Source organism: Gasterosteus aculeatus, chromosome 9 (assembly GCF_964276395.1).
Source record: "Gasterosteus aculeatus chromosome 9, fGasAcu3.hap1.1, whole genome shotgun sequence".
Taxonomy (NCBI): domain Eukaryota; kingdom Metazoa; phylum Chordata; class Actinopteri; order Perciformes; family Gasterosteidae; genus Gasterosteus; species Gasterosteus aculeatus.
In genome coordinates this window covers 1,820,341-1,842,011 of record NC_135696.1, presented here as the reverse complement: position 1 = coordinate 1,842,011, position 21,671 = coordinate 1,820,341, and the positions used below count along the sequence as shown (strand labels likewise).

Genomic DNA, 21,671 nt, shown 5'->3' with positions numbered 1-21,671 from the left:
TTATATTTGATTAGAAAAAAAGTTAAATGTTCTTTTTGTTGATACACATTGATAGTTAGATAGATGCTTTATGCTTTATCATACAATAATAACTAGAAAAAATGGCGTATTGTTAATATTAGTCCTATATATAGAAAGGAGCAGTCACCGCGGCTCGTTGGTCTAGGGGTATGATTCTCGCTTAGGGTGCGAGAGGTCCCGGGTTCAAATCCCGGACGAGCCCACGCTTTTAACATATATCACATTATAGAAATTACTAAGGCCGATTACAATTCATTTTGATTAGAATCTTACATGAATACAATCTTTTTAGCAAGGTACTGATTAAAGAGACGTGCTTGATACGCAACAAGGCTTTTCGAATTCTGAATAACAAATCAAATCATAATTTAGAAATAAGTAATCCTTTATTAGTAAATTCAGAGGATTACAGCTGCAAAGGATAAAGTTCACACACAGAGATTAATAACCCATAAATAATTGAAGACACAGCCCTTCATTCTGCAGGTATTACCAATACGTTTATTAAGTGGTATGAATATTCTTTCTTAAAATAAATGCTAAAATTTCATATAAACATGTGCAGTTATATGTTCACAGTTTAACATGTTCCCTTTGAATTGCCAACGCTTAGATTAAAAGGTTTATTGGGTTTATTATAGACAGAACATTATAGAAATGTATATCCATTATTATGAGTATCAAAATCATGCTTAATAAAAAACCTTTAATTGCCCTTTCGGTCTAATAATCAATTATAAAATATATATATATTACAACTTATATTTTCAGAAATACAAAAACAAAGTAAAAACCGCGAAGAAGATCAAGGGGCAAAATGCAAATCACTATAGCCGCTACATTCGATGTGTGTTTATGAGCGTACATGCGTGTAGAAGAAAAATGATCACATCTTCTGTATTACATGATCAGAAAGACTTAAGTTAAATATTTCCGATCAAACTGACCAGCAGGCGGATAGAATATTTGATTAGAAAATGTTTCGCTTTGGGAATGTTCTGAATGTGTATATAGGGTCTGATACTTTATATATACACACATATATATATATATATATATAAAGTGCACATTGGAGACATGTACAAAGATGCATTGAGCAGAACTATTTCCTTTTTGTGCTGTAAATGTTGGGCTCTAAAAAGGTGACAGTGTAGCAGAATATATCTAATGACCCCACCTCTTAAGAAAACTGTTCAAATCAATGTTATACATCTTTAAACATTATGTGACAAAGATAAAATGTCTCCCCTTTGCATTTCCCACAAAAAAATCATTAAACTTGATATAAGACCTATAATTGCTTCTACCCTTAAACCAACCAAGTGGTGTCTTTTCCTTGCTAATAATAATGCCCCTGTGCAGCAACGTTCACATTTCTGAATAAAAACATAAAAAAAACACTTCACTCTGACATTGAACGAGACCCAGGTCCTACGTTTCTTTTTTCAACCCAAATTCCCGAAAAAAGCACAGCGAACCGAGGCTGCTTTTATTAAGTGCACGTGTTCCCTCGTTTAAAACATTTGGCGACCTGTTTCCTTCCCAGGTGTGTGTTTTTACAAGTCCTTTTACAGGTGTGTTTTTGCAGAGGCAGATCAGGTGGGTGCAGTTTGGATGTGGTGGTCCGTGAAGGAGGAGGCGCCAGCCTTGGGCGCCATGCCACAGGTGAGGCTGAAGCGTGTATGACACGATGCACAGTAGGTGAGCTATGGTACATTCTGGAGTTTCACATTATATTGGCCTACGTAGCGAACAACCTGTGTATGGGAGCTGATGTGAGCGTGCCGTGTGAGGCAGAGACGGCGTCGGTGCAGTTGGGTTCTCCGGCCACAGGGGGGCGCTGCATCTCAGGCCGGCTGATGTGCAGCGGCCTCTCCTCTCTGTTAAAGTGTCTGAGGGGGGGGGACGATAAATCCGCAGGACTGCGCGCGACGGCCTCGGGTCAAGCGGTACAGTCCGGGGTGGTTCTGGTTCACACCAGAAGGTGGCGCTTCTTGTGTAGCGCCAGGTGGTCGGAGCGGGAGAAGCTGCGCTCGCAGTCGGGGCACTGGAACGGCTTGACCCCCGTGTGCTTCCGGAAGTGTCTCGTCAGCTCGTCCGAACGGGCGAACTTCCACGTGCAACCCTCCCACATGCACTTGTAGGGCTTCTCGCCTGCGCGTGGAGGGAGAGAGAGAGAGAGAGAGAGAAATGAGTCACGGCGACATGTGGAAAGTCGAGCGAGCGCGTAAGCGCGTGCGTGCGGCCCTCACCGGTGTGCGTCCTGCGGTGCGCCTTGAGGTGGGAGCTCTTGGTGTACACTTTGTTGCAGCCGTTGAAGTCGCAGCGGTGGATCCGTCGCTTCTTCAGCGTGTCCGGGGACTCGACGGGGGGCGGATGCTGGGCGCCCGAATGGACTATGACGGACGGGTTGTTGCACCTGAGAGGACGCGGAGAGAGGACAGCGGTTAAGTCGCGCGTCTCCCTCCGCGGTGGACCACGAGAGGGCGTCAGCCCGACAACCCAACGGCGCTCAACCCGCAACCTGATGCAACGTTCATTTGGTTGCGGCTGCTCCTGTGATGCAATAAGAGAGTCCTTCCAGTAAGGAAGTTGATCAAATAACACCCCCCCCCCCGCCCCCCTCTGCCACGCCTCTCCTATTGTCCCGTCAACCCCCATGACCTCACCGAACCTGCCAACGGTTATTTCCCCAGAATGTGACACCACGAAGTGGAGTAAAGAAGTGGATACATGTGTTATAAATGGCCTATTTAGATGGAACTTTGTGAGACTCGAGGAGATGAGGTTTCATCAACACTCCCGCTGTGTGAGAGAAAAGCTCTTCTGTGGAACTACAAATGAGCACAGCAGATATGAATGGAGGTCCTCTGGTGTTTTACGAGGGAAAAAAACAAAGACTTTTCTGTCTGGTATAATTAAACTGTGTGTGTGTGTGTGTGTGTGTGTGTGTGTGTGTGTGTGTGTGTGTGTGTGTGTGTGTGGGCGAGGAGCAGGTGTCAAGTGTTGAGATATGAATCCCTCACAGATTAGTTCAGTGTGAAAGGAATGTGCAGAAAATCCCCCTGGACACACACACACACACACACACACACACACACACACACACACAGGCTGTTGGACAACGTTGTCAACATTTCCGGTGGAATATTAACATTGTCTTTTGAGAGGAGCGGCGATGACAGACGTGGACACGCCCCTCGTTTTCTCCCCCCGAGGGACCAATTATTATTTCCCGCTCACGGTGTGATGGTTACCGCCCTGATGACTACAGCGGCGTTCCCTCACCATGACATGCACAACCCACATGCAATTATTCCTTAGAGGGAGAAAAAGCAGTTATTCTGCTGAAGGAGAACAAACCAAAAGAGATGACGACGGGAGGAGGAGGAGGAGGAGGAGGAGGAGGAAGGAGCGGCAGATGCAGTACAATGAGTGCCTTTAAAGAACTCAATACAGGAAGTGCAGAGTGATGTGGAGGTGGAGGTTACATCACAGGTGGCTGACCGGAGAGATGAGGGGGGGGGGCGCGTCCACGTGCCGCGTCGCCGTCCCCTTTTGTTTTCTCCCAAGTCGACTTCCGCTCGCCCGCATTCCCACAGAGGAAGCGAGGAGAGGAAACCAGGCCATTTAAATGGAGAGAGAGGACAGCAGGAAGTTGACAGACGGCCGGTGAGAAAGGAATCCCGACGCGTCGTGAGAATAAGTCGGGGGGAGTTCGTTGGTACCGTTTGTGCACTCGAGAAATAACCCGTCACAAATCGAAAAACGCCATTCGAGAAAAAATCCCTAAAAACTGTGCTCAAAAGTATCATGTCAGCGAACGCTTGGTGGTATTCTTACTTTACGGTTACTGGATTGAGTCACGTTCGCGAGGCGGAGGGGAAGCGCCGCAGCAGACAGACGTGTGAAAACGCGCGGCGTCGCTTTCGACATGTCTCACCCGTGCTCGTGTGGTATCCTGATGACGGACGACTTCGTCTCGTGGCCGCCGTTGAGGTCGTGCGCGAGCTCAGAGCGGGGCTCCGTTTTGATTGGCTCGTGCAGGTCGCCGCAGTGACCTGTGGGGGAATACGAATTGTCGGTCAGGATTTTTCTTCTTTTTGTTTCTATCATCTGTTATTTGTCTTTTAGAAATCATCTAAGCCTCTACGGAGGAACATTACCCAACTACCCCCCCCCTTGTGAACCACGGTTAAGAAATACAGAAGTTAGGTATAGTGACCTCTGTGAATCGCAGTGACCGGCGTCTGACCACAGAATGTGGTTCTAAACTAGACTCAACTGATATTGTGAAAAGCACTTCTGCATTTTCACAAAGAAAAAAAAAACGTTCAATTAAGCAGTTTTTTTCTTTCTCACGAAAGCTGCCAGCTCTCACACACTGATGTGTGTGTAATGCAATGTGTAATTATGGCCTTTTATTTTTAAAAAAAAGGTCTTCCTGAATGGCCGGTTCACAGACTCAAGCAACACATACGCCGTGATAATTAATGTCAGAAATGATCACGTAATTGCAATATATTAATAATTAAGTACAACAAAGGGTAAAAAATGACCTGTAGACATTAAACAATAATTGAGGCCTCACCTGTCTTGTGCTCTCTGCTCCGATGATGATGGTCGTCGTCGCCGCTGACGGGCGAGCTCACCATTATCGACTGGTGCAGGTGCAGTGGCGGCGGGTAGAGGACGGACAGGGGCAACATGACGGGGGACATCATGACCCCCGACTCCTGGAGGACTCCGGACCCCGGGCCGATCAGCCGGGTCACCATGGCGGAGTAGGGCAGCGAGGACGCGGCCGGCGGGGAGCGCAGCCGGGCGTGCGGCGTGGCGCAGCGGGGGGAGGGGCGGCTGTAGGGGGAGGGCGGAGAGCTCCGCGAGGAGGCCGGGGAGGAGGAGGCGGAGGAGGAGGAGGAGGAGCAGGGCGGGGAGGAGGTGGCGGAGGAGCGCTTGCTGACCGACAGGTCCACGGGCTCCAGCTGCGCGTGCGGCAGGTGGCTGGGCGCGTGGTGCTGGGCGAAGGCGGGCATGTGCGCCGCGTGGTAGATGTGGGCCGGGTGGGAGAAGATCACTCCGTACGGCTCCGTGGTTTTCACCAACGGCGAGTAGAACGACTGTGGGAGGAGGAAGGAGGGAGAACGCAGATGAAGGAAGTGGCAGCGGGGGACAAAAGAGCTATTTGAAATTTCCTTCCTGCGCTGAACAACGTGGAAAACAACTTTCTGCTGCACAAACAACTGCAGCCAGCCAGAAAGTCCCAACGCCGCTCGGTGGCGAGATAACTGTTATGTCTCAGAGTGCAGTGTGTGTGTGTGTGTGTGTGTCCATTAGCCGGCAGTCTTTGTTATCATTGTATGCAAATATCCAGTGTACAGCAACATGTTTGTCCAGGAAGAGCTGGAATGTGGGAACTAGACGTCGGTCTAGACACGTAGCCTGAGTGTGTGTTTGTGTGTGTGTGTGTGTGTGTGTGTGTGTGTGTGTCAGTTACTGCATGGCATTAAACATGCCCGGGCATGGTGAGAGCATGCACACACGCGCGCACAGGCCTTACCGTCTCCATGTCCGTCTTCAGAGGGAAGTCATACATCAGCATGGCTGCGCAGAACAGGCTCCTACAAAATAAAACGCAGACACGCAGCGGTCAGCGCACGCGCTTAGAACACACGTAACAAAATGAACACACACATTTCTAACATAGAAACCAGTAATCACCAGCTGTGGTCAGTAATCTCATGCTTTAATTTTTAAAATGTAAATTTAAAAATGTATTCAGTAAGTGTGATAAAAAACACAAAGTAAAAGTATACATGCAGTCTCTTTGCCATCACATCAATATACATACATCATTTTATTGTTATTATTATTATTATTATATTCTTCTTTAAAGTAAGAATATGACTGATAGTGTGGTGGTTCCCAAACTGGGAGAGAGATAAAAGGATAAATAAGGTCAGTGGGTTTTCAATGTCTCCACATCATAGAGAGCAAACATGTTTGTGCTTCATAAGCTGTGATTCATTTATAAATCACACACTCAATTTCTCCAGCCTCTGCACTTGTTCTGTGAATCGTGGCCATGTTGGACCTCAAAAACATGTGACACGTTTAGAGAGCATGCGTGTCATAGACCCAGGTAGTAAATCACTTCAGACAAACACCTCGATCTGTCCGACCCTTTACGCGTCTTCTCCTCTCTGCTTTTAGGAACCTAAAGCTGAAGCTCCTCCTGCTCACTTGTTCACCTGACCGGACAGACAACTTTGCAACAGGCCGAAAGGCCTCGTCAAAGACACACGCACACGCACACGCACACGCACACCACCCGATGAGGTCCGTCGCATGTTTGGATCAAAAGCACGTGAGGTTTCAGAGTTGGTTTCAGTTACTGTGGCTTGGAATGGCCGGTGCAGCTGGATGACTGTGTTTATGTGGGCGTGTGTGTGTGTGTGTGTGTGTGTGTGTCCGGATTAAAGTCCACAGTCTGGAGACAAGTTAGCCTTTAATTATTAACAAATGGGAAAGAACACCGGCCATCACACCTCTGCACACACACACACACACACACACACACACACACACACAAACACACGCACACACACACACACACGGTAGCAGACCAATAGCAGAGCAGGATGCTCTCTCGCTGGATCAGGAAGGGTGTGAACATGACAACTGCCGCCTCACCCTCCCGCCTGGCACCAAAGAAACAAAGACAGTCAGGTGGGGCCCGTGTGTGTGTGTGTGTGTACGTGTGTGTGTGTGTGTGTGTGTGTGTACGTGTGCGTGTGTTAGTGGGCGTGTATTCTAATCTGGGTTTTGTATTGTGTTGTAGTTCAACGGCAGGTCAAGCAAAGGCTCCATTGTGCTTGTGGATCACACACACACACACACACACACACACACACACACACACACACACACACACACACACACACACACACACACACACACACACACACACACACACACACACACACAGGTATGAGGCTCAGCGTAAAAAGGCATTGTTCCTACGGACGCAGTTCATTCAACGGGCCCTGCGTGGAAGTCCCCTGGCCGTGTCTGTCCCCTGGCCGTGTCTGTCCCCTGGCCGTGTCTGTCCCCCTGGCCGTGTCTGTCCCCTGGCCGTGTCTGTCCCCCTGGCCGTGTCTGTCCCCTCGCCGTGTCTGTCCCCTGGCTGTGTCTGTCTCCTGGCCGTGTCTGTCCCCCTGGCCGCGTCTGTCCCCTGGCTGTGTCTGTCCCCCTGGCCGTGTCTGTCCCCTGGCCGTGTCTGTCCCCTCGCCGTGTCTGTCCCCTGGCCGTGTCTGTCCCCTCGCCGTGTCTGTCCCCTGGCCGTGTCTGTCTCCTGGCCGTGTCTGTCCCCCTGGCCGTGTCTGTCCCCCTGGCCGCGTCTGTCCCCTCGCCGCGTCTGTCCCCTGGCTGTGTCTGTCTCCTGGCCGTGTCTGTCCCCCTGGCCGTGTCTGTCCCCTGGCCGTGTCTGTCCCCTCGCCGTGTCTGTCCCCTGGCCGTGTCTGTCCCCTCGCCGTGTCTGTCCCCTGGCTGTGTCTGTCTCCTGGCCGTGTCTGTCCCCCTGGCCGTGTCTGTCCCCTGGCCGTGTCTGTCCCCTGGCCGTGTCTGTCCCCTGGCCGTGTCTGTCCCGTTATTGGTCCTAATAGCGATGCACTAAAAGGCACACGTCAGCGACGGAAAGCACCATTTTTATCAGATGATCAAATATAATATCTGTAAGTCAAAGAATATAAAGTGATAACGAGCGGGGCAGCAGAGGGTAAATGAGGCACAGGGCAAAAAGCAGAAACTATATGATGTCATTTGTTGTTTTATGGGACTGTTTTAAAGCCTCAACTACGATAGTGTGACTACGCAACGCAAATCCAAGTTGGCGGCGGTTAAAAAAAACAAAATAGGCAGTGACTCTGGAGGAGGGACACTTTGGTGGAGACGCACGTCTCCGGTAGGCTAGCGACCCGTCAATCAAAAAGTAGCCCTGACTTAAAGCAAGTCTTTTTTATGAGCCGCCCCCTTTCCCTGAAGGGGGCCGTAACTCCAACGACACGCTGCACGGAAGAAGACCTCAGGACCTCAGACCCTCAGGACCTCAGGACCTCAGATCCTCAGACCCTCAAGACCTCAGATCCTCAGGACCTCAGATCCTCAGGACCTGAGGACCTGAGGACCTCAGATCCTCAGGACCTCAGGACCTCAGACCCTCTCCCTGCTCCCCAGTTTTGTCATCCCACAGACCAAGTGACCGCTGATGGAGGCGATGGGCAGTCGTCACACTGATCCGTGTAAGGGGTCGATGAGGACACGCGGGAAGGACAACGATGTCTTTCGGGCAGATGGAAAGCGGACGGCCAGAGAGCCTCCAGCTCCCTTCTGACGGAGTCGCAGCCACCGTGACGGGAAGGAACCGGCGCGCGCTGCTTATCTGTAAATAAGCAGCTCCAGCTGCAGTTGTTGGGAACTATTTTCTCTCCCTACCAATGTGTGTGTGTGTGTGTGTTTGTACACGTCAAGTGCGGTCTGCAAATATTGTCCTTCTCAGGTCAGTGGAGCTACTGTGTACCCCCCCCCCCCCTCCACCCCCCACTCAGCAAACACTTCCCTGACCCCGCTCTCCTTCTCCACCCGCAGGTCGCCCCCCCACCCAGATCTTCCCGCACGCCTCTTCTTCTTCACTGCTGTTGTCTGTCCGAACACGCTGCTTTCTCTCCTCTCACGCTTTGTGAATGATGTAAAACAACACGACTGAGGGCGGAAAATATTGTGGCTCGAAGTCCTTGGCTGCCGACTCAACCGCGCACACACACACACACACACACACACACACACACACACACACTCATAACACACTTGCGGCAGCCGCACAGAGTTTCTGCAAGCTCGACAGAAAATACACACTAAATCACTAAAGGACTAAATTATTGCACACGCGCGCACACACACACACACACACACACTCGAGCAGACACGGACACACAAACTCTGTTTAATGGCAACAGGCTGGAGGATGATGAGATCACCAGAGAGCAGAAACCTCCAGACAACGGCGTTGTCCAAGAACACACACACACACACACACACACACACACACACACACACACACACACACACACACACACACTGCCCCTTCAGTCTCACCTCACGTTGGTTACACTACAACTGCCACTTTCATCCCAAATCGCCGCTCGCGTGAAACTTCGGCGAAAGTTGTTCTTCAAACCCAGCGTCTCAATCGGGCCGCGTGAGTCGTCAAGGCGATGAGATCATCTTTACTCCCCCCCCCCCCCTCACTGTCCCTCCCTGCTCCCTAGTTTCAACCTCTTACCTCACTTCCTACTCCCCTGATAACGCCTCCCATGCTCTCACTCCCCTCAATCTAAAAAGGGCCGCTGGGGCCCCCCCGCTGAAGCCCCCACTTCCCATTCTGGCTTCATATTCGCTCATCTGAGCCACCGACCCACCTCATCCTTTCAGCCCCCACCCCCCCTTCCAAGCACACACACGCACACGCGCACACACACACACACACACACACACACACACGCGCGTCTCTCTCCTGCTCCTCCTCTTCAGCAGATTGCAGCCTGCAGAGCTCGAGGGAAGCCAGAGGTGGCCGTCAACAGGAGGGGGGGGGGGGGGGGTGTGAGGGTCCACCATCACGCGAAAGACAACAACAGTCAACAAAAGACACACAAGGCTCAAATACTGAGTGCCTGTGTGAGCACCTCGAGCCGTACTTATCAAGGAGAGCAACATTTTTGAGGCTTTCCAGACAGCGGATGGGGGCCGGGGGAGGAGGTGGGGGGGGGGGGGGGGGAGAGGGGGAGAAAGCCAGCGAGTGAGAGAGGGAGAAGCGGAAGCCCTCCGAGTTTAGTCTGACTGTTATTATTTCCACACTGGGTGATGGGTCGCAGAGTGAAGCCAAATAGGGGGGGGGGGGGCTGCTGCAGGGGGCCTGCGGTTTCCTGTCCTGACACACTCACATTGCATCTCCCTACCCGAATAATGAGGAGAGACGTGTGTGTGTGCGTGTGTGTGTGTGTGTGTGTGTGTGTGTGTGTGTGGGGGGGGGGGGCAAAGAAAACAGCCGCTCCGACCAAACTATGTCAGAGTGGAAGTGGAAAGAACGGGGAAGAAAACTAAGTGGGGTTTGACCAAAATATGACAAAACTTCAATGAACCTCAAACATGGGGGCCTTGAGGGGGTGGGCCACTGTAGCTCTCACACACACACACACACACACACACACACACGCACGCACACACACACGTGTGCTCACTTCCAACTGAAAAACCACCGGCTCCTCGGCATGCAGGGGTTTAATGTTTAGCCCTAATGTTCCCTGGAACATGCCCTTTGAGCAGTGTGTGTGTGTGTGTGTGCACATTTTGTTCCACCAGATAACATCAGCGTGTTGATTCATGGGAGGGGAGGTGGGAGGTGGGGGGGGGGGGGGCATTCTCAAATAAAACAAATATCTAACAAATGAATAAAGAACGAGGTCATCCTCTTTTCTCAAAATTTTCTAGAGAGGTGGACGAGTTTTAAGTAAGACAAAAGAGGCAGAGAGAGAGAGGGGGGGGGAGGGGGAGAGAGGGGGAGAGAGAGAGGTCGCCCTCATTCCACCCCCCACATCCACATCCCTCTCTCCTCCCTTCTTTCTCCTCTTTCCCTCTTACTCCGGCTCTAAACAGGATAAGGGCTTCATATGCCAAGTGGAATGTGTGACGCAAGCCTCAGCCTTGAAACAAAGCACAGGAAGCAGGGAGAGACACACACACACACACACACACACACACACACACACACACACACACACACACACACAGATGTGTGTGAGAAACCAGAGGTATGACAAAGAAACTCAGGTGGACTGTTTGAACACACACACCTGTCACCACACCGTATGTGTGTGTGTGTGTGACATTGACGACCATCTGTCACACACACACACACACACACACACACACACACACACACACACACGCACGCACCTCCAGCTGAGACGCAGAGCGCTTCAGATGTGTTGTCAAGAGAAAAATGTCAAATGATCCCAACTTGTCCTCGGTGTTGTTGTTGTTGTTGTTGTAATATTTTAAATACATTTAGGACACACATGCAGCCGCGTGCACGTTATCACCTCGGACTCGCGGATTTCGGGGTGATCGTCAATATTTAAATGTCATTTCTAAAATGAAAACAGCGAATCGCATAAACCAACAAAAGCAGATGTGCTGATCTGACTGATGACTCGACAGCAAGCGGCTCCGTTTCCCTCACGATCTTGTGTTTGACTATTTAATTAAACCTCGCGGTGTTCTATAAACGGCTCTGCGGGCTATAAATAGCAGCGTGTCCCTACAGACCACCGGAACATCATTTATCCACCAAACGAAATAAAGCTCCCCGATGAAACACATCGATCCGACACACACGACCAAACATCGATAGAAAGAACTTTGCACCACGATGAGGCTGATCAACCACCCGCGTCCTCTCCTTTACGCACTAACGCGCGTAAAACAGCGCGCAGCGCGGCGTCAGACGGGGGGGGGGGGGGGGGGGTCACACTTACTGCTGTGTGGACGGAGAGTCTGCGTCCAGGAGACGGGGACGGTTCCGCTGCGGGTCCGCGGGACAGACGCGCTTAGAAGCGGCTCGCAGGCGACGATCGGCGCTCCGCGGCGTCACTCGCATCCGAGGAAAAAGAGGCGCAAACGGAGCGGTGCGCTCGGCCGATTGCTCCACCAAACTTCCCCAAGTTACGAAACTCGCTCCCCCGCTGAGTGCGTGCGTGCGTGTGTGTGTCTCTCTCCGGGGTTTTGTCGTTTAGAAACTATTGCCGTCACATGATCCGGTCTGGCTGTGTGCGTTCTCCGTGGGGTCGGGCCCGCGGGGCGGGGCGGGGCGGGACCGGGGCGGGGTGGCCCGCTGCGCGCGCGCGCGCGGGCTTGCGCGTGTGTTTGTGCGCGTGCCGGTGATCACGTGTTTGTGCTGCTGCGTTTTTAATGTCGGGGTGGAGAAAAGGGAGGAGGCCGCGCGGATGTTGTGTAGAAAGACAACTTTATCAAAACAAACTAAATAATACAAATAGAAATAAAACCTTTAAGTACTAATATTCCTCACTTGGCGGAGCGGAAGGGAAAGTATATGCCTATTGTTACCTGTGTATAATGGAGGGCGTAAAGCTGGAGTCCATTGTAGTTGTGTTATATATGCTATAAGCTGCTATTTGCTCTTCTTGGAGACAAATTGGGACTTTTCAAACTACTACAATCTTAATGTGTAACGCCAGTGCAAAGTGAGTTTAATACTCAGTGCATTTCAATGTTCACTATAATAAATATGACACTTGACAGGAATGCGAGTTGAGCAATAAACTTGTTGAATTAAAGGTACAATAAGAGCTTTCATTTTGTGTTGAATTGGGCATTTCCTGTTAACAACAACTGGTCCTCTTTCTCAGCAGTCCTTTCATCCAAACCTCTCATTCTACTGCGGCAGTCCTGCTTCTCCCTCGCCTCCCTCCCCTCCGGGATGGCGGCCCAGGGCCTTCGGCGGCTCGGCGTGGGGACCTGTGGAGCGGCCAGGTGGAGGTCTGCTCCCGGGGCTGAGGGTGAATCTGGGCCGTCTGATGAAGAAGATCTAATCCGATCCGTTGCTGCGGCACCCGAAGCATTGGGAATAATTATATAAACGTAGTATTTTCTCAGCAGGTCATAGAGAGGCATCAGTTAAATTCTTTCCTCACACAAATCAGAAATTGCAGCACCCAGTGCAAACATTATGTGAGTGAAATGTACTTTTAAATTTCGGTGTACATTTAATTTAGCCAACATAGTTCAACGTAGTTTGACGTGTGTGTGTGTTGAAGAAAGCAGGAGGCTCTGGGTGCGACACGAGGACCTGCATAAATGTTACTAGGTGCAATTATTAAGTGCATAGATTACACATGATCATGCAACAGTACGTTTATAAAGATGCCTGATCTGTGTGTTTTCGAAGGCCGCGGTCTATGCAGGTGCTTGTTGTTTCACGCCCGGACACCTGCTCTCTGGCATGCACAACACCCCAGTTTGAACTGTAATTCCGTTTTATTCTGCCCCCTGAATGAATGCTGATGATTGATCAGCTGGCAGGTGTCCCTTAACATCTTTCATCATGGCGCCTCGAGCCAAATTCCCTGTTACGTTTTTGGCAAGGACCCATCGTAGAACCAACGCACGCCCAACCGCATCTGTCTTCTATTTTAAACCTTCCAATAACGCCCAGATAACCTTCGTCACCCCCGAATAGTTTGTGACGCCGCAGATGCCGGGTGCACTCTTCCATTCCTTGATTGGTTTCTGGCACATTAACACCGTTTCTTATGAAAACTCCTGCTGTGCATATTTGTGGAGACACACACACACACACACACACCCGTCGCGTGCACAACCTGCGATCTGTCCCTCCAGTCTCTGCGTGCAGGGACGCTACGAGGGGGGGGGGGGGACTGTTGAAGCAAGGCAGCCGGCATGTGACAGCTGTTATTTCAAGCTGGGGCTCTGTATCAGTGCAGGTGGAAGCCTTTCGAGTGCAAGCGGGCGTCCGCTCGGGCTCAGGGCGGCTCCGTCGCCACGGGAGCAGGTTGGGAACCCGGTGGAGGGGCTGGTGGATGCGCACGGTGCGCCGTGAGCCTTAATGTACTATAGACTATTTTTACAAACCGCCAAGAAAGATAATAGAAGTTAAAAGGTCCTTTCGCATTGTGTTCCCTTTTCCTCCCCTGGGCATGAACCTTTTTGTTTCCCCCCCATTTAGAAGCATGACATTGACAAACAGGTACAACAGGGTGCGTTCATCATACCGCATGATGAGGATTGACAGGCGCTGCTCGTTCTCCAAGGTTACGTACGATGTCATGATTTATCTGCAGGTAGATAATGTTCACGCAGAAATGAGCCATAGAAGCTTTGCATTCAAGCCAGATGCCACAAGTATCACACACACACACACACACACACACACACACACACCCACAGTACATTCTCACGTCGTGTGTGTCTGTGTGAGTTGGTACATGCATGAACCAGCAAGTGAAGAGCCGTTAGCGGCCACTTCTTTATTCTTTTAATCGGGGGAGCTTTAACTTTTCACCTCATTGGGCTCAGCAGGCATGTGCGTCCATTATTCATCAGCTGCAAAGTGCTGCTAAAAACAACTTGTAACTAATTCAGGGGCCTCCGCTGAATAAAAGGAAGGTATGTGAAAATCCATTTCAAGATGTTGTTTTAAGTGAACATCACGGGGTTTTTGCTTTTGTCACATCGGTTGAGATGCGCAGATATTTAATCCAGACACAGGGAGCGAGAGCCCGGACTCGTCTCTGCACCTCCAAGTCCCCACAAACAACACTGAGAACACGTCTCAGCTGCAGATTTTACAGACCACAACATCCGTGCATTCAGAATAGTCTCAAATTAAGAGCAACTGCAACAGGCGGGGCAAAGGTCAGCGTCACGCGTCCTGACACCCCGTCGCCTTACGAGGTCAGATGGAGATGGAGATGCACACGCGAGTTTTCCAGTTCAAAGTAACGACTCAGCACGAGCTGCACGTCAACGGCAGAATAGAACAGGCGATGACAGGTGTTTGGAGAATGCGTGCTCATGCAGTCATGAGCCGAACCGTCACAAAATATATAACATAAAAGAGTGTGAGTGTGAATGTGTGCAGTTGCAGTATTGATCTAAACGTGTGCCAGGAAGGTGTGTGCAATATCAGAGGTTCCAGTTGTGAAGACACCCCAAAAAGCGTCTTCACAACTGGAACCAGACAAAAAAAAACAATCCCTGTAATAAGGTGTCTGTCTGGTGAAAGGTGATTTACTCATCAAGGCACAAACACGCAGCCCCTTCATTGTTTTCAGTGAGACCCCTGCACGGACACACAACTGGTGCTCTTAATAACCTTATTCCACCTCTGCTCCAAACAGCGTTGGGTGATCTGGCAAGGTGCCAATCCAAAACACGATGAAGTATGTGTTCCTGCGCAGCTAATCGCTACGGTGCATCTGGCCACCGTTCAGGGGAAAGATGAGACGATATGTCACCTCCATATCTCCCCAGAGAATCTTCTTACAAGCCACTTTGCAGTGTATTTATAAGATTATAAATGATCGCATTCACAGTAAAGAAAACAGTCCATGTTGACTCAGGCTGTGCCGATTTACTGATGCAGAACGCGAAAGACAGTTTAAAGAGGGCAATAAAAATCTATCCCACAAAACGTTCAACCGGTAGCACGACGTGTAGCAACGCGCAGAAACAGGTGAAGAAGAAGAAGCTGGATCATCATTAGAAAAAAGACATAAGAGAGATTAAAGACGCCTGCTTATGTCTCTCTAGTATCATTAATCTACGAATAAAATCAAAAGCTATTCTGACTCAAATATCTAACGTCCATTTGACTTTTTAATTTTATCTCTGTCGTCGTGTAAAATGAGGGGAAAAGTATGAAATGGTCGGAGGACTAGAAGGTTTCTGGAACAACAAATGGTGGAAGGAGGTCTCTGAAGACATCAGGACCGCAGAGAACCTTCACATCTTCAGACTAAAGACTCACCTCTTCACACTCCACCTCCACTAAACAAACTGTAGCACTTATTGTACTTATAATGGTTCTTATCTATAGCAAGTTGTAAATCAGCCTATTTGATGAAATTTCACTTTGTTTCTTGTTCTTCCGAGTTCGTATCCTTACGTTTGAAATGCACTTATCGTAAGTCGCTTTGGATAAAAGCGTCAGCTAAATGACCTGTAATGTGACATTGTAGCCTTTACTGTGGCTTCAGTATTAAACGAATTACTTTGCTTTGGCTCAAAATGCTCTGGCGCCCTGTGCATTTTACAAAAGATTGTAAGATTGTGTGGATGTGTTTTAATTCCGTCCTTTCAGGCAAGTATATTAACTTTACGCTCTATTTTCTTTAGTGTTTCATAGTTTAATTCTCTGCCTTGTGTTTTTCTGTAATAAAATATAGTTGTTGATGTGTTTTTTTTAATCTTCATAAAAAAAAATTCTGAACACAGTTCATAATTTTGACAATTTTGATCGATGCAGAAACTGAAAAAGTCCCACTTTAATTGCATGAGTTGAAATGACTGAGACAAGGGAGAAGACATGACCGGGTTCCTGTTTGAATGGTTTTTCTGCAGGCACGAAGACGAGCACACCAGCACTGCACCGGGTCAGACGGGACGGCCTCCGGGCCTCGGGCCAGTATCACATGTTCTCCTTTCCAGGGTTCTGTTTGGTTAGCAGGGGGCCGGAGGTGTTGCAGCGGTTCCTCTTGGGGAGAGGAAGTTTCGCCTCGTCTCTGCTTTCAGAGATTAGATCACACACGACGACGGCAGCAACGAAGAGGTGACTCTTTTTTTTTATTAAGGCATTTCTGTGGTTCCATCTCTTCATCTCCCACCGAGCAGGGCTTACTGCTGCTGATACACCAGCACTGGCATGAGGGGGGGGGGGGTTGAAAATGGCAACAACAAACAAGGTGATGAGGAAAAGGAGTTCTGTGGAAGGCACAGAGACAGAAGCCAGATTCCAGATAGGATTTCACCGCCAACTTGAAAACACAAAAGGTGAAATGGAAAATAACGAAACAAGAGCTGCAGCTCCAACAAAAGTAAATGTCACACCTTCCTCTTTGCAACCTCATCATGATTTGTGCTTCGAAACTCTTCCAACGTAGTGCTCGCATTTTCTCCCCCCCCCTCCCCCCCCCGCTCTGGAAATCCATCCATTTCCGGATGCAGATATCCAAATGTCAACATGTTAACACGTATCGACCAATCCATCCTGTCGATGTTCTTCAACAAACCCCAAATGTAAACCGCGTGGCGGCGCTAGAGAGGAATTCCGAGGATCATTCATCCTCTGGGGACCAGGAAAAAGTGCAAACGCAGTCACACGACCATCTCCATCTCGCGGATGCGATCAGAGGCTGTGGTTTAAACGGGCAACAGAACCTCCCTCCACGGCTCGCTGCAGTGCAGGCCGGCCCGCTCACTCCCCATTGGCTTCTGAAGAGCAGAAACCATCAGCAGATGGGACAAGAAGCGACGAGAAAGAGACTATTCGGCGCTCACGTATTAAATCTCCCACTTCACGAGAACAAAACACGTCCCACACTGCAGGAGGAAGACACAAAGAAACAAGGGGGACATCCTAAAAACTATTAAACAGATGGAATGATAAGAGTTAGATTGTGATCCACAAGTGTTTCTGTAATAAAGATCGGTGACTCTGTTCTGATGGGGAACCATCACATCTCTGTCTCTGCATCCAGCACAGGAGGTGTGGAGCAGCTACACGCTCGACGCTGTAAGAACAAACACCGTGACTCCTCTGGGCTCCAGGCAATCCTCTGCCGTCTGCATTTCCCCCGTATATCACCACAACACTGGGGTGTGTGTGTGTGTGTGTGTGTGTGTCTTTGTCATTTAGAGTGAGTTTGCCTTGAGGCGGCATTTAAAAAGTGACTGACTGAGACACAAAGTCAACAGGAAGGAAAATCTGTCCGCCCAAATCAACAACGCAAAACGCACACCGCTGTTGTTCACAGGCACGACTAAAAATGGGAGGAGTCGACCCTGGAATTTTTGTCAATTATTATTTATAATTATTATTCGAAAGTTTCATTTGAGTCACAGTTAATTATTGAATCATCTCTTGTTGACAACCTGAATTCCCCTCTGATCCAGAGCTGAAACAGAAAACCACTCCAGCCTCCGGTTTTAATTTGCCGCTGATCCAAACTGAACACTCTGAATAAGCTGTTTGAACCAAATGTGTCCTTTGAGGACACATCACAGAGGAGCTCCTTGGCACAAAGAACAACCTGCTGCTCACAGAAGTTTGGATCAGCACGAAAAAACTGTACGAAGCAAATAAAAGGCACACGTGTGCGTGAATTACAACTTCTGGGTCGAAGTCAGCGACGACTCTGGAAGGTGACGGTGTCCACGTGGAGCCGTCTTTATTCCCCCGGATGTAATGATGAGTTAGATCCGACGCTGATGGAGGCGGAGGTTGATGGGTGTTGTAGTGGTGGTGGTGTTCAATGTTACCCATAACAGTTGATTGACATGTAGGTTTAACCAATAGGAAGCCTTAGGTCGGTTGGTTTATTTGGTATTTGCAACGGTCAGCCATGCAAAAATGACAAAACTATTCTGTTCTATTCAGTTATGACAGTACTAATAAATAATTAGAGGCAAAATATCAACCAAAAATACCTCTACAGGTCACGAATAGATCAATAGACATTATGTGCATCATCAGTCCACGCGTAGGCGTCACTGAACTGTTGTATCAACGTACCTGTGGTCGCGTTCATCACATTACAGGTCATTTAGCCGACGCTTTCATCCAAAGCGACTTATAATGCATTTTTTTACAATGCCGGGGAGCAATTAGGGGTTAGGCGTCTTGCTCAGAGACACTTGGGGACACGGGACATGGAGCAGCCGGGGCCCGAACCGAGCGGGTGCGTTCCTGCCGCAATATTATCTGCCTCTACCTGCAATCAAACAGGACCTCCTCACAGAGCATCTCATATCGGTTCACATCAGTCACAGCAGTTGAACTGCAGATTAGGGGCGGCGCGGCGGGCAGGCGGGGCGGCGGGCGGGGCGGCGGGCAGGCGGCGGGCGGGCGGGGCGGCGGCGCAGGTTCGAAGGAAGTCACCCAGTTCTTGAGAGCCGAGCTGGAACAATGCCCGGCTTCAGAATACACAATTCCTTCCACAACACAATTACTGATTCTTGTCAAACAAGGGTGGGGCCAGACTGGCCTCCATGATAGCCAGTGTGTGACTTGTTTGTCTCCTCATCAATGTGTGTGTGTGTGTGTAGGCCGTGCGTGCAGGGTGGGGCCTCTGTGAGGCGTCGCCCCCACCCTGCAGGGAGTTGCGCTTCCTCTCCAGGGTTCAGAAATAACCAACAGACGGGTTTATTGTTTAAGAAAACCTGCCGGCTGTCTCTGTCGCACACGCACACGTACACGCACACAACGACCCTCCTCTCCTGTTACAGATCGCAGTAACTGACAAGTAGAAGTTTAGTTACGCCCTCTCTCAGAGGAAGGGAGAAAGAAGAGAGGGCGTGAGAGAGAGAGGAGGGGGGGTAAGGAGGGGTTTTGTGGACACTCGATGTGCTGCGCTGTCGACGGCGCTGGTCACACCCAAACTGCAGCGCCTGACCTTCTACAACAAACAGAAACACCCTCACACACACACACACACACACACACACACACACACGTAACATCATCCCTCGCGGTCCTTTCCGCGCTCGGCCCGCTGGTCCACGTTAGCGGTTTGTGACTCAGCAGGGCGACTACAATCCGCCTCTTTCACAATCGGGCCCCTCGGGCCGCGAGGTCACTGCGCTCTCATGTCCTCCGTACTCACCGCCGGAGGTACTCGCCTCCCCTCGAGGAATTCCACTTAATTCAACACAAAGCACGGTCTGGGATTCACGGGGCGATCGTGTTTCAGGAGTATCGATCACTTTCAGCAGAGCGTAAATGTACAGAGGACAGAAACCAGAGAAACATACGATGAATAAGACTTTTCATTAAATGCTGAACATGTGAAGTCCAGTAAACAAAGCAGCTGCATGTCGCAACTGCACTGAAACTTACCAGTAAATAAAACAACTCACTTGTTTCTCCATCTTCCTCCATTGTCTAGTTTTTAAGTACAGTGCAGCACCAATAAGCACTTAGTCGGTGATGTGCTTGATTACAACGCTGTATTATATATACGGGTTTATGGTTTAGGTTAAAGATTTAGAAACCAAAGATACTGCAAAGGTGGCTACAAGGCCGATTATTACCATTCAGATTAACAAAACGGCAACAATCTAAAAGAAAAGAAAAAGAAACTTTTGTTACAAAACCGGACAAAGTAACAAAATCCTTTTTACAAATCGTTTTACAAAAACACGGAAACCTGCTCTGATAAGTGAATTTTATCAAACGTCAGGGAGTTTTTCACCGCTGGAAAAGCACCAGGCAGTAAAATCTAAAATGGCAGCGTCCTGGACCGATGCAACAATAGTGTGCGATAAGAAATACAAAAAAGAAAGAAGCTAAGAATTATTATATATATTAATTATTATATTAAGATATATTTTGACACAAAATATTCCTCAAAAAATTTACTAAAATAGAATACAAATTGCTGATGCAAGAAAATGTAACAAAATTAAAATACATGTACTTTGTATTTAAAATATGGGAAATAATTTGGCATAGCAGAGCATTCAGGTCTGAGCTGTATAATGTACATAGAATGTTAGTGTAATAAGCTATTATTACATTTTATTAATTAAAAGACACCAACTTTATTGATCATATAACTGTATATATAAGTGGTGAAAGCATCACACATTAGGCCGGTGTATACTATGAGGAGGACATAGAACTACACAGGGGCCTAATAAAACGGTGTGTATAGACCAAAAATGAATAAAAATAAAAGGTAAGTAGTAAATCAGTAAATGATTGCTAGCTTGATATTAGAACCATCACTAAAAACGTGTCCAGATGGACGAGCTCATGTAATTGGAAGAGAATCCGGTCAAGTAAAATAAGTAAAAAATAAAAACAAATAAAAGTAGTTTTTTCTTTAACTGGTCCTCAGTAGCCCACAGACTGGGCCAACCAGCTATAGAACGTCTTTCTATCCATGAATCTACATAATTGCTTACAAATAAAGCCGAGGCGGAAGGCGGAAACCAACAGGATCATTCTACAGAACGCCTTTGAGGAAATGTGCAGAGGCACGCCTAGTTTCAAACTCAATACTTACAGGTGAATTTCAATGGAAACGAATGACTAGATTCTTCAGAACTACAGGAATAGTTGCCAACACATTCCAGCTGGTGTCGGCGGAACGGTGGAACACGCGCTGCCAATCATCCGTCGGTCTCAGTACCTGCATACGTGCAACGACAGTGGAATCTATTACACATATTTTACGGTTATGTCCTAATTTAAGTGCATGCTGGAGAGAAGATACTGCAACAGGACATCCAACAGGACCCCACGGTGGCCTGAGCGCACAGCGGTCAGCAGTGTCAGTACGACACACGGGTCCAGAGAGGTTTGGACACCCGTCGAACGGAACAAAGGACACATTGGTTATGACTCCAAAAGGCCCTCTTTAAAAGCGACGGGGTCCCGTTAATGCAGAGAGGCTGATTGCCGTAGGCGGCTCGGCCCTCTGGCTGAACTGTGACTCGCCCGATACGCACACGATACACACGCACGATACACACACACACGATACACACACGCCTCTGCTGCTCAGCTACACGGATGCTTGACGGTGATTCAGTCAATATTTGCTATTAAACAAGAAGCTCGTTAAAATAAGACCGTTTACGATCTCTTTATGTAATGCCGATGATAACTTTCGGTTATCGAGGGTGTGGCCCAATAACGCTCAGCGTTTAAAAACGTTAATGTGCGTTAATCAGCAGCCATAAAGCTTTTTTCTTTAGTTGCCACCCGAAACCTCAAAGCAAACACTTATGATCACATCTATAACGCTGCTTAACATCGTTTTACCTTCAAACTA

At 48.9% G+C, this 21,671-nt stretch overlaps 1 protein-coding gene and 1 non-coding gene across 2 annotated transcripts; one reads left to right on the top strand and one right to left on the bottom strand.

Moving 5' to 3' along the window:
• Positions 1-151: 151 nt before the first annotated feature.
• Positions 152-223, top strand: trnap-agg (transfer RNA proline (anticodon AGG)). Its single transcript has one exon. It is a non-coding gene; the product is annotated as a tRNA-Pro (tRNA).
• Positions 224-499: 276 nt separating this feature from the next.
• Positions 500-11,946, bottom strand: klf3 (Kruppel like factor 3 (basic)). Its single transcript, XM_040187322.2, has 6 exons — positions 11,613-11,946; positions 5,582-5,642; positions 4,613-5,141; positions 3,965-4,082; positions 2,274-2,440; positions 500-2,175 (listed from the first exon to the last, which is right to left on the bottom strand). Exons 1-6 carry the CDS (start codon positions 11,732-11,734, stop codon positions 1,994-1,996), a joined length of 1,179 nt encoding a protein of 392 aa, XP_040043256.2. The 5' UTR covers positions 11,735-11,946; the 3' UTR covers positions 500-1,993.
• Positions 11,947-21,671: the final 9,725 nt, after the last annotated feature.

Coding starts and splice junctions, on each gene's coding strand:
- klf3 (XM_040187322.2), bottom strand. CDS start 11,734: ATGCGAGTGACGCCGCGGAGCGCCGATCGTCGCCTGCGAGCCGCTTCT. Junction 2,441..3,964: donor AGGATACCACACGAGCACGG/GTGAGACATGTC, acceptor GCGTCCTCTCAG/GTGCAACAACCCGTCCGTCA. Junction 2,176..2,273: donor GCACCGCAGGACGCACACCG/GTGAGGGCCGCA, acceptor CTCCACGCGCAG/GCGAGAAGCCCTACAAGTGC.